Raw genomic sequence first — 12,562 nt, 5'->3', positions numbered from 1 at the left:
ATTAATGCCAGCTAAAATCCCATTAACATTCTGAAACGGGGCCTACGTTTTAACCAAGTAACCACCATGATGACAAACCGAAGTTTTGGAAGATATGTTGATTCATTAGCATTAAGGCAGTGCTAACTGGCATTAGGAGATAGGCTGAGCACTGAGAGATTACAATGATCACCACAAATTAAATCTACTAAAATATACTGAAAGATAGATTGTGTGTGTGTGCAGGATAGGGATCATGCACTTTAAAAGGAAGCAGAAACAATATACATAGCATAAAAATACAGAGGGATGTTTGAGAAACACAGCCTTGTCATGAAAGCAAACCATAGTGGAACTGGCAGGTTCAGCTAAGCAAATATGCAAACGAGCTTGTCAGCGTACTCTTTTCAACCACCATCCTTCCCTGAGAATTAATCAAAGGAGGATAAAGAAGTCTGAGCTTCAGAAGTTTACTGGAGCTTTGTAAAGGGAAACTAATATAGTCAAGATGGGAATTTTTCAAAAGAGAAGGAAAGAGCCTAAAATAGAGGAGGGTGATATTCAGAAGTGGGGGGAGAAAAGGCAGGCCACTTTATGAAAAATGCTTCAGAAAAATGCTTCCTTGGGCTACAAGAAAGGATTAGAAAGCAAGTTTCATGGGGAACGTGGGAAGGAAGGAAGGCAATCCAAAAGGAAGTAGAGATAGCTGTGGGAACAAAAGAGAAAACAGTAGAAATGATGAAATAAAAAGTGCTGCTCAAGAAACGTTGCTCATGAAGTAAAACACAAGATCACAAACCTGAAAGTAGACCCACTGAGTGTGATGGGCTTCTGGTCACTCCCTCACTGCTTTAGCAGGACATGGCCCTGCTGACCTCCTCTTCCCAAAGTGTGCATGTGTTGAGGGGGGAAGCAGGGAGACCCTCCAGTCTACACTTTGGACTGCCACTGTCAACCGGCATTACGAATGCAGGAGGCTGCCCCACACTGGGTTATTCCGTGCATCCATCTATCCTAGTATTGTCAGCACTGGCTGGCGATGGCTCTGCAGATCTTCAGGCAGGACTTTTTCCTGCCCTACCTAGCGATGCTGGAGATTGAACCTGGCTCCCTCTGCGTACAAAGCATATCCTCTACAGCTCCTTCCTGCCATAACTTTGGAGGAATATACAAGGCATGACAAGAGTGGAGAATACATGCCCCTCCAGAAGTTGTTGGAATACTGTTCCCACCAGCAATAGCCAGCATAGCAGATGGTGAGGGATGATGGGAATTGCAGTCCAACCTCACATGGGATGAGCACACATTCCCCATCCTTGTCTTACATGCCAAGGAAAATTGGAGACCTTCAGATCAACAAATACTGACGCACATTCTGTACTGCCAGGAGCAGCAATTTTGGATTGGCTGATGCTCAGGGTCAGCTGCAGAAAGAAGTAAAGAAGATAGGAGGGGTGACTGGAAATAGGATGACGATGCCAAGGCAAGCAAGTTCCCAAATCCAACCCTGAGTCCTGAGAGCCTGGGACTTAGTAGGCAAGGAAATCAGCAAGAAAAGAGCCAGGAATGGTTGACTCCGAATTAAAAGGTGCCATGGTACAGCCTTCCTCCACATGCACACCCACCCTCTACCAATCAAAAGATGGAGAGCTGTGTGGTTGCTTTCCCCTAAGTTTCCAGCTCAGAATAATTGTGTGTGATTTAAGAGACGTGTCGCGTTGGAGGGTGGAGGACCTGCAGCAGTGGCTGGAAGTGTATTTGCTCGGTCGCCCTCCCCTCCCTTCCTCGCAACCAATGCAGACAATGCATAGTGAGGGCTGCCCCCCGCCCCCGTCTGTGGAGAATCTTTCTGTGCGCCTCTCTCTCTCTCTCTCTCTCTCTCTCTCTCTCTCTCTCTCTCTCTCTCTCTCTCTCTCTCTCTCTCTCTCTCTCTCTCTCTCTCTCTCTCAATCTCTCCCTCTTTTGGGAATTGTACTGAGAGCAATCTTCCCGGATAAGGGGCTGCATCTTCGCCATGCTAGCTGTAAATTTGCCTCGGCAAGACACGCAGGCGTGGGGGAGGGCTGTTTGTGGGGTATCATAACTATTCCTGAGAGGCAACCCCTCCCGACACCAGGCAGGGGAATGATCCCCATGAGTTTGTTCAGGACTACCGTCCTGAGAGATTCGCTCCCAGCTAGCTGCCTTTTTCCCACTTGGAATTCGCAGACGAGCCGCTTTGTTATTTATTCATTTATTTATTTGCCTTCCAGAATCTTTGTGATCTTTTTTTCGAGGCTTGCTGAACCCCAGGGCTTCAGCAAGGAAAACAAGGAGAGGGTGGGCGCGGGGGATCCGGATCAAGAAGCCACAGTCCCTTGATTGAAATCTCGATCCGTTTGCGGGGATGCTCGCTTTTTAAAAAATTGCTATAATTCGTTTGAAAGCGGTTTGCTTATCTCTAGGGAAGCCAGCGGTGGGCGGTGTGTGTGTATAAATATACACGGAGGTGAAGAAAAGGCCGAGAGGGAGGGATGGGAGTATCTCCACCATGGACAGCTCCTAAGCCTGTCAGGGGAAGGCGCTCGCTTCTGCTCGGCGCCCGTGCATTTGGCATGATTCGTACCATTTTCCTCTTTCCCCGGCGAAGTCCACAGCCCGGCGGCGGTCTTGGCAGGCGCTTGTGCTCCTCCTCCCCTCCCGGGGGAACAGCCATCTAGTCTGGGAGATTTGACGTCAGGGATCGCTTTCGTCGTTTTGACGTGTAAACATGCATTGCCGTTCTGGCTGTGGCGGGTTTGAGTCTTCCTTTTCAAGCATGAGCCAGACAGAGAGAGGAGACCTGTGATCGCAGCACGACACTTTCTGGAGAATTGACTGCTTCTCCTTTTCCTTTGCCCGATCGCGTAGCTACAAGTGGGGAAGGGCCCTTCCGCTCTTTTTAAAAGAACAAGCACGCCCCGGTTTCTCTAGCTGTTGGAATTACCATTATTATCATTATTATTATCGCCTCTGTAATTTCTTCCTCCCTTCCTCCCCATTTGCTCTCCGGGTGTCATGGAAAGGAGCTGCTGGGTAGGGCAACGCGTCTTCGTGGCTCTATTTTGTGCCTGCAGTGTAGTCATCCTAGGCAAGACAGAGAGGCAGTTTGTCAATGAATGGGCAGCAGAGATCCCGGGAGGTCCAGAAGCTGCAAAGGCCATAGCAGAGGATCTGGAGTATGAACTTCTGGGGCAGGTAAGAAGCCTCTTTTCTCCCCCTCCCCACGCGCCCTCCGCTTCTCCTCCTCGAAACCAGACAAGTTTGTTTCTCCCGCTTCCCTGGGTGCAAAGCAGCTTCTGATCCTCCCTCTGCAACTGGCCGGAGGTGTGATTGCCAAGGATCCGTGCTGCCCCCCCGGCGCCTCGCGCTGGCTGGCGGCTCTGCTGGCGGCGACGCGCACCCTCCGTCGTCGGCGAGCCTTTCTTACGCATTGGGTGCATGTTCTCTTCTTAAAGGGTTCCTACCTCGGGTTCCTACTTCCTACCTCCGAAAGGCAAGTACCATCTTTGGGGAAAACTCCTAAGAGTTTCCAAGTTCTCTCCTGCCACATCTTATCACGGAATTGTTGTTGCTTGATTTGCACCCTCTCCACCGGCATTACCACCCCTCCTTAGCATGGCAGCGTCAGAGCCGAAGGAGGACTCCTTGGCAAGGGCTAGAGTGTTGCCTACTCCATTGAACTCTGCAATCGGTTGCGTTCTCGCCAAGAATACCATGTGCAGTGGAGTGGAGTGGAATTTGCAGCAGATGTCAGAAATTACAACGGAGGGAACACTGACAGATGCCCAGGAAAAGGGATCCCCATGGGGAATTCGCCATGGCTTTGCCTTATATCCCCTGCAGCTCCCTAGTGCCGTGGCTGAGCATTAAATGCCTCTAGCTAGGTGTCCTCTTCAATGCCTCCTTTAGCTTTGGGATGCATCAAATAATGATTGAGAGAAGAGTACTTCTGTGCATGTGCAGAGTTCCTTTACTACTGAGTAGCCACAGTCATCTGGGAAGACACAGGAGAAAATCACTAATCCATGGATCTAGTTTCCAGGCAAATGTAATCTCCAGCACCCCTCTTCTTCAACTACTTCTTCTTTAAACAACAAATCAGTAAAGTTGCACCAGCCAAGAAGAATGGGCTCATTTGCCAGCCCATGTCCTCTGCTTTGAGGGAGATTTTTGTGCCTCAGCATTTTGGTGGCAGTGCCATGTGAATTGGGAAAGAAATTGCACTGCCCACCACTTCATTCTTCTCCATGGTGGGGAGTATGATCTCCTCTTCACTAAACCACCCCCACCCAACATTTCGGCATCCTATGATGTCACTGTTGTCAGGGATGAGTAACTTTATTTATGTAACAGTGCTAGGCTTGCTTCTATTTTCTTGTAGACAGAGCTTGATAACTGGATTCTGTACTCCATCTGTTGACTTCCACGATGCTGAAATGAAACTCCTCTGGTTTGTTTTCCAAAGAAGCAGCCCAATGCATCCATACCAGTCCAAAACCAAGCAGGGATTGCTGAGGAGAAGAGCACAGATCAGCATCTAACTTCCCCTTTCTCTCTTATTAATCTCATTTGCCATGATCTAAAGCAAACTCTGTTGTCAATTTTCTGTATGGAAATTATATACATACATGCACACGGGTGTGTAAGGTCTGATTCACTGGGTGCTTTGCATCACTGTGTCAGTAACATGAGTCTAATCCAGTCCACTACATAGTGGGGGGCGAGGGTGACAAAGCTCTATTGGGGACAACGCTGACCGCCAGATGAAGCTGAAGAGAAGCACCCATCTCTCTTTGTAGTGCAAAGATGAGTGATGAGAAGCAAGACAGGTCCAGGCCTAGAAATCAAACTAACCTTTTTGCAGCAGACAGCAATAGCTACTCAGACCTACTGACTGAACCAACGTAGCGGTGTTGCTGCGAAGGGTTGCCATAAATAGTCAGCACAACAGAATTAAATTCCTCCATATTTTATCTTTCATAGGTCAAACTATTGGAACATAATCCACTGTACACTTTGTTGATATACACATATCTACTGTCAGGTTTCTTATTTAGAAAAAAGCTCATTCATAGGCACCGCTATCCCCCATTCTCAATACAAAAAAAATCAGTGAGCATTATAGCTCAGCATGACACCCTGATTTCAATTTCAAATCCACCTTTGCAACATGTGAAGTAAGGAGTTATCCATTTTCTCCCTATAGATAGCTGGATGTGGATTTTGGAAGGCTGGTTAGGGGAGTGTGGATCTAAAGCCAGAGAGAGCCCTTTTTAAAATATAAGGACAGATGACACACGGAAATAACTATTTCCTGATTGCATTTTAATTCAGGCAGTGCAGGACTTTTCCAAGGAGTCTTATTCTGAACCTAAAGCTCCTGGATTCCTGCAGAAAGACCTGCTTAAAAGACTGCATACAGTGACAAAGTCATGTAATTGGAAGTCTCCAAAGCAACCATACAAACAGCACTGGCTTGGTAAAAGTTGGGAGAATATCATTGTGCACAAATTTAATCAGCAGATGCAGCTAACATGGAATCAATTTTATGTGCACGCACATGTGCACACATGCACGCACGCACACATGCGGTTGCACCATGGTGTTCTATTTATTTCATTCATGTATACTTGCACCATGGTTTCCATTTATTCCCAGTGTGAAAGCCAGTCAAACTTTGCATGAGTTTCCAATCAAATGTGAATCCTTTCCCCTGCAACTGCACACACACCCCCCTTATGTGTTCTATATATATATATATCCAGACCTTAATCTGTTTTATTCTAGTTTGCTCACAAGAATATCTACATTCAAAGGATTATAATCAGGTTTTTTTTTGGTTTTTTTTTGGTTCCTTAACTAATATTGTTGTGTTAGGCTTAGTGCTAAAGTACATGCTTCACATACAGAAGGTGGCAGATTCAATTCCTGTCCTCTCCTGGAAGGGGTCATAAACTACCCCGGCCAGATTCTTGCAACACAGTAAGCCAGGGTAACTCTCTATCATGGCTTGAATATTCAGAAGGGCAGCAGGCATGCAATGGAATCTAAAATGTCTGCAGTGGACATAAGAACCTGTTCACAAGAGACAATTCCAGAAATTGCTTCTGTCTCCTTTGTTACTTTATCTTTCCAAGCTTCCTCTGTGCCATGCCTCCTCCCCTCTCAAGAGGCCATCTCTTCCTCCAGGCTTTCCCTTCATGTTAGCTCAAGCCCCAAACCTGCCTGCTGCCCCTGCCTCCTTTCCTCCACCCCAGTCTTTCCCTCTACTGGCCTCCCTAGTTCATGCTTACTCCCTTTTCATCGGCTTCCTCAGACTCATATTTGGGCCATCACCCTTCCCACCTCTCACCCCATTTTTGAAACCTCCAAATAGAGTTATTCACCACTTAATTCTAGTCCAAAATTAATATATTAGGGAAAAGATTATTGATAAATAGGATAATTAATGGAAGAGGGTTGATTAAATTTTGCAGCAAGATTTGGGAGGAATTAGGCGATTAATTGCAGGTGAGCCTCCAATTATCCTTTGTTTTGTTTTTGTATTAGCACTCTGAAAAATACTTGAAACTCCATTGTGGTGAAAAAGTTGCCATCTTTAGGCTGTACATTTGAGAAAGACCCAATTCACATGCCACAGAAAGTGACTGGGTCAGTTCAACTGCAGGACTCTGTGACGTGTGCTGGACACCATCTTGAATTTGAAAGCTGTGGTGGGAGAGTACCGCTTCTTGTTGTATCATATGAACCAGGGTTGTTCCAGAGTTATCTGAGGGTTCTTTAACCCTCAAATAATCCAAAATACCTGGCTTTGCATGACATGAGAAACCACAGAACACCCTCACCTCAGCTTCCATATTCAAAATGGTGGCCGTTTTCTTGGAACCCTGCAAGTGAATTAACCTATGGTAGTTCATCATGATATGCAAAATGCTCCAGTGAGAGAAAAGATTTTATGTTGGGGGGAACCATACTATCTGCTTTTTTGTGTGTCATAATGGAAAGGAAACTATTTCTTTGTTGAAATGTAACTAAATCCCAGTGGTTATTTCTAAATGTGCACAAATAGCTATAAATTAATATGGTCATCCTCAGTCCCATTCTGTTATGCTTGTTATGGTATTGTATTTTGTTATATTTATTTATTGTTATGATCTATTTATGTTGTAAGCCATCCTGGGACATTTGTACAGGACAGGGTAAAAATATTGTAAATATAAATAAATTAATAAGCATATTTAAACGTTACACAGATTTGTGACTGTAAGGCATTTTTAAATGACTAGCAATGCCTCTAGTGGCAATTAACTTCATTTTTAATCTCAAGAGCAGAATTTGAAAATACTGGCAGAGCATAATTATGGCCCCACAATCCCAGAACCTCTGTTTTGAGTAAACATTTGATCAGGCAAAATCTAATGTCCTTAAATTTAAAGCATTTTTGAGAAATTCTGGCTGTCACTTGCTGTTGACTGCTGCTTAATATGAAAAATGTCTTCACAGTCATCTTCTGTCTTACAGATTGGATCACTTGAAAATCATTATCTATTTAGACATAAGAGCCATCCTAAAAGGTCTCGAAGAAGTGCAACTCATATCACTAAAAGACTCTCAGATGATCAGCGTGTAAGTATCGCATTTACTTTTCTCAAAGGCTCCAATCCAAAATGCACTTATAAGGGAGAAAGCCCCACTAAACCCCTAAGGATTTATCTTGTAAAAAATGCACTGCCTCCCAGCTTGCAAAATGGCTAAACTCAAATGTTGGCAATTGATCAGACATAGTCTTCCAACATATTACATGCTTATGTTTCAGGAATAATATTCTCTCCCTCCCTCCCTTTCTCATACTCTCTTTCTTGGATTTATATCCCATCTTTAAGAAGCTCAATATGTTGTACATCTTTCTCTTCCCCCATTTCTTTCATGGAGGAGAGGGACTTGTAGTCCAGAGCCACCAGGGTGCTTCAGGTCTGAGGGATAATTTCAGTCTGAATCTCCCCAGTTCTAGTTCATCTCACTACACCACACTAAGAAATTTCTTCAAAAATCAGCACATAAATCAATGGTTCCAGAAGGCAGTTTCAAACAGGCAGCACCCACCATCCAAATGATGCAGAGGTGATGCGGCTGTGTGGGAGTCATTATCATGCAGGTTTCTGTATACATGAATTGACCATGTATTTATCTTTGACAGTTCTGACTGTGGGTGATCCCTGCAAGGTGAAATCTGAAATGTATGTTGTGGAGTCCTCTCACCTTAAAACTTTGATTCAGAATTGCTAATTTTTGTTTCACATTATTGTATCTGAAATAAAGCCATATTGTGTCAGAAATCTTAGGAAACATATGGGTCAGATCCAGTCCACTGGCATGATGGGGCTTCCTTCACTGCAGCCTTCCACACCACCCAAAGATCTGTTCTGGGGAGTTTACTAGCTTCCCCTAGGGCAGATTTGGAGGGCTTGTGGGAGGCTGCCATGGGGGAGCAGGAATCACCCCTTGAGGTACCAGTGATATGGCTGCTTCTGTCAATGGAGTGGGAGTGAGGGATCCAACCTATGATGTCATAAAATCCACTGGTGGTCATTATTGCAGTTATTTCTGGTAGGGAGATACTAGCACTTTTTAAATACAGCAAGTGCAGTTTCAAAAGTAATCTCCCACTTGCATTTATATAGCTTTTATAATTCAGTGCTGTTCTAGCCAGAACAGTCTGCAATTTAGAAAACAAAAGTTCTCAAACATTTATATAACACTCTGTGTCTGTATTAGACTCTGTTCCAGAGGTCTACACTTAGTCAAGGGCAGCCTATTTCCAATTGTTTGAATTTTCAATTATGCAATGAAAAATGAAAAAACCTGTCCTTTCTTGCGCTTCCTCTGTGCCTTGCCACTGATTTGACACTAACAATGTACCTGTACAATAAAGGAAAAAACCGACCTTTAGCAATCTGCAGGAAGTAACCATTGCTTGGCATTCAGAACAGATATAGATCCTCTCCCCTTTTTCCAAATGGTAACTTAGAATGGTGAACATACTACCAGTGTTGGGAGCTTGTCATCTGCAGTGTTGACTCAGTTTTATCTACAGGCAGATAGAAATCTAGAAGATTAGGAGTAGGGCATGAGCAGACAATATAGAAAACCATGCTCTTATCATGCAGATATGGCTCCTATGTTTGCTGCCAATTAACCACTCAGTCATATTCAAGAAGTTACTGGTGCTTTATAAGGGCTTAACAGTTCAGGACCAAATTATTTGAGAAATCATGTTCTTCCATGTAAATTGCCCCCGTCTCTACATTTTGAGGGGGAACCTTGCTTGCCATGCCCTGGCTTATGAGGTTTATTGGACCATGGTGTGGAGGAGGGCTTTCTCGGTTGTGGCCCCCACCATGTGGAATGGTCTTTCCACTGAGATCAAACAGGTTTCTAGTGTGGAGTGTTTCTGCTGTCAACTGAAGAGGCACTTGTTCACCCAGGTATTTCCCTGTCCACTATCACTGCCGGCTAATTCCTTCTCTTATTTTAAGGAGATGTAGTTGTTTTATTGTTTTAACGATAGCTGTTTTAACTGTATTTTATCATGATTTTGCCTCCTAAGCAACTCTATTTTGTTTTGCTTTTTGGTAAAATGAAAAGCACTACAGAAGCACTCCGAAATAGATAGACAGATAGATAGAGCGATCGATCGATCGATCGATCGATCGATCTATGCTTGTTAGGGTGTGCTACCCATGGTAAATGGCCATTTGTGTTCACTCTTATTTTATGCATTGCAAAATGGATAGAGAATAAACCCACCGATCAGGATCTCCAGCAAAATGTTGCTGTGTGCAACACTCCAGTTCAGTGCTCTAGTCAGCCACAGAGAGAGCTACAACAGAGAGTTAACATTTCTTCGCCCAGTCCCTATTGGACTATTTTGGGTTTCCCTCTTACTTTTTTCCCTCCTAAAGACAGATATTTCTTACTTCGGCAAATCTTGGGATGGGGTAGTTCAGGATACATACTCTTGGAGAAAGGGTTTGCTCATAGTAGGCTGCCAGAAACATTTTAGCTGCTGCAAATGTTCAGCCTCCTTCAAGCAAATTTCCCCATGGCTTGTAAGAGTGCAATCATATACATGTTTAGCTAGAAAAAGAGTCCTGCCACTCCAAGCAAGTTCCAGCTACAATGGGGGTTGCAGGACTTGTGTGTGTGTGTGTGTGTGTGTGTGTGAGCATGGATAGAGATGGGTCTTATATAGATCTGAACACTGAGAGACTCCTTTTTCAGCATATTAATTTTTATAACTATGGTTTGATGAGGAATGAACTGAGAGAAAAAGATGGATGGATTCTAGAAATAATGAGGAGATCTTGATTTGACTGACTGACCTATGCTCTGACTGACTGAGCATAGGTAACAATCCTAAGGTCTCCTACCAAAAGGTTGTTGCTGCTGCTGCTAAGTGGTGTCAATATCATGATTTGCCATGAGGATATTATCATCAGAGATGAAAGGGTTACTTAAGGAAGCTGCCAAAGGGGAAAAAATGAATCTGAAATGTGGTAGCCACAAGTGCATAGTCTTACAACATATACTTTGCTTTGCAACATATACTTTGCTAAACTAAAGGATGTAAGGTCATAGCAAAGTATTCAGTATGCTAATTCCAATAAGAAAAATGTTAGCAAGGAGGAACATCCAGAGCCTGCTTTACCGTTCTGAGATAAACAACTTGCTATCTTGCTACAGGAATTTCTGCCTTACTTATCTAGGAAGCAGGACAAAAAAGCAAATAGTTGGCAGATAATAACAGCAAGCCACAGTTTGAATAATTCTATTCAGCTAGCTTTGAATTTTGAGTGTGCAATATGCACACTTGCAATATGCCCTGGTAAGTTCTTTGTAATGCCTCTCAAAACTGGGAATATAATATTTAGCACTATCCAGTATGTAAAAGTAATATTCAATAATATGGAAAGACTCCATGCAACACTGGAGCTCAAAAAGACAGCACCACATTCTCAATCCTATCAGGTTTCTCAGCAAGCTCTTCCTGAGCCCCAGACCTAGTTCAATACCAAACTGGAATCAGTTAAAACAACAACATACTTCAGCCTAAAATGGAAACCATCTCGATGGCTTCCAGGCCTGATTCCAGTCCAGTTTTGAGCCTGGTTGTGTCCCCAGCAACCGCAACAGCAACATAGTCCACATAACTGAAAGTCAGCTCCAAAGCCACCTGTCTGGCTAGTGCAGCAGCCTCTGTTGTTCCTGTTGCTGCATCAGCAGTGGAGAAAGAAGCATGTTTCTGCCTCGCCATCTTGTCCCTCTCCCTGACTCTTGTTCCCCCTTCCTGCCTTACTCTCTTTCCTTCCATCACTGCGGTTAAGGATTCCTACAGCAAATTGCAGGCACTAGCTATGTTGTGAAATGCAGATTTCTTAGCCGAGATGCACCAGGGGTTTTTAAATAATTTTTATTGTTATTATTTATGTATTTATGTATTTTGTTTCTGTTGTGAGCCGCCCCGAGGCTTCGTTGCAATGGGGGCGGCATAAAAATATTTTAAATAAAATAAATAAGTAAATTTCTAGGCATCCCAGGCACCATAGCAGCATTTCAAGAAGCACGAAGAAAGGAAGAAAGAGTAGTGAACATGTCCCTCACCAAATATGCTATTTGACCCAGGAGGGAAGTTGTTCTCATTCCCTTGCACCCCATTCTGCAGACTTTCCCTGGACCAGTACGAATTTAATGGATCATCGGAATGGTCTTCATGGCAGGCTTCAATGGCACCAGTTGCCTTTTAAAAATGATGGACTAAATGTTGAATAATAAGAACTGAGCTTAAGTTCCTAGTAATAAAGAACCCTGCAGCAAATGCAACATAATTAAAAGTAGCAATGTAATTAAAACTAGCTGTCTGTATAAAAGATGTTCAAGATATTTCCGTCAACAGACATGCTAAATTAATTGGAGCAAAATTCCACTGTCATCAAAGCACTTGTTCTATTATTAGTTATGATCTAATAGTAACAGTTTTTATACAGTGAATGTTTTTCAGTCAGATCCAATTACGGTACCTTGTAGAAGAACATATGGGCTGTGAATAACAACTTTCCTACTGGAGTAGTATGAAGCTCCCAGACTCATGGTAATACTTGTTTCTAGCTTGTGCAAGATAATGATAAACTGTCACTTGGAGAGTGAAGGAAGCACATGTAAAATGCCTACACATATAAAGTGCATCTTGTTGTTTAAAATGTTTTCCATAGTAGCCTGCGACAAGACACTTTGTAGCCCAGCCTTCCCCAACCTGCTGTTCTCCAGATGTTTTGGATTACCATTCCCATAACTCCTGATGAAGTTGGAGTCTAAAGCATCTGGAAGGAGCCAGCTTGGGGAAGTTGTTCTCCACGGATAGTTTCTGTGTGTGGAGAAGGAGGCCGTGGGACAATGTTACTGGACCCAGCCATACACTTTAGCATGGCCTCCCAGGAGGGCACAGCCAGGGCCACATGTGGCATCAGTGCAGGGACATCCCTGCTTTCCTCTTCTCCACATGCAG

General features: G+C 43.8%; 1 protein-coding gene across 2 annotated transcripts in view; it reads left to right on the top strand.

Moving 5' to 3' along the window:
* Positions 1 to 2,813: 2,813 nt before the first annotated feature.
* PCSK1 (proprotein convertase subtilisin/kexin type 1) overlaps positions 2,814 to 12,562 on the top strand; it is a 50,866-nt gene continuing 41,117 nt past the window's right edge. For both annotated transcript variants that reach the window (XM_044446731.1, XM_044446729.1), the window contains exons 1-2: positions 2,814 to 3,195; positions 7,522 to 7,626. In XM_044446731.1, coding sequence (XP_044302666.1) covers positions 3,016 to 3,195; positions 7,522 to 7,626 — 285 coding nt within the window. In that variant the 5' untranslated portion in view covers positions 2,814 to 3,015. The remainder of the gene's footprint in view (positions 3,196 to 7,521; positions 7,627 to 12,562) is intronic.

This window comes from Varanus komodoensis, unplaced genomic scaffold, assembly GCF_004798865.1.
Source record: "Varanus komodoensis strain SLA01 unplaced genomic scaffold, ASM479886v1 scaffold5, whole genome shotgun sequence".
In the NCBI taxonomy this organism is placed as follows: domain Eukaryota; kingdom Metazoa; phylum Chordata; class Lepidosauria; order Squamata; family Varanidae; genus Varanus; species Varanus komodoensis.
Note: the sequence above shows the minus strand (reverse complement) of the source record. Positions and strands in the feature narration are given on the sequence as shown.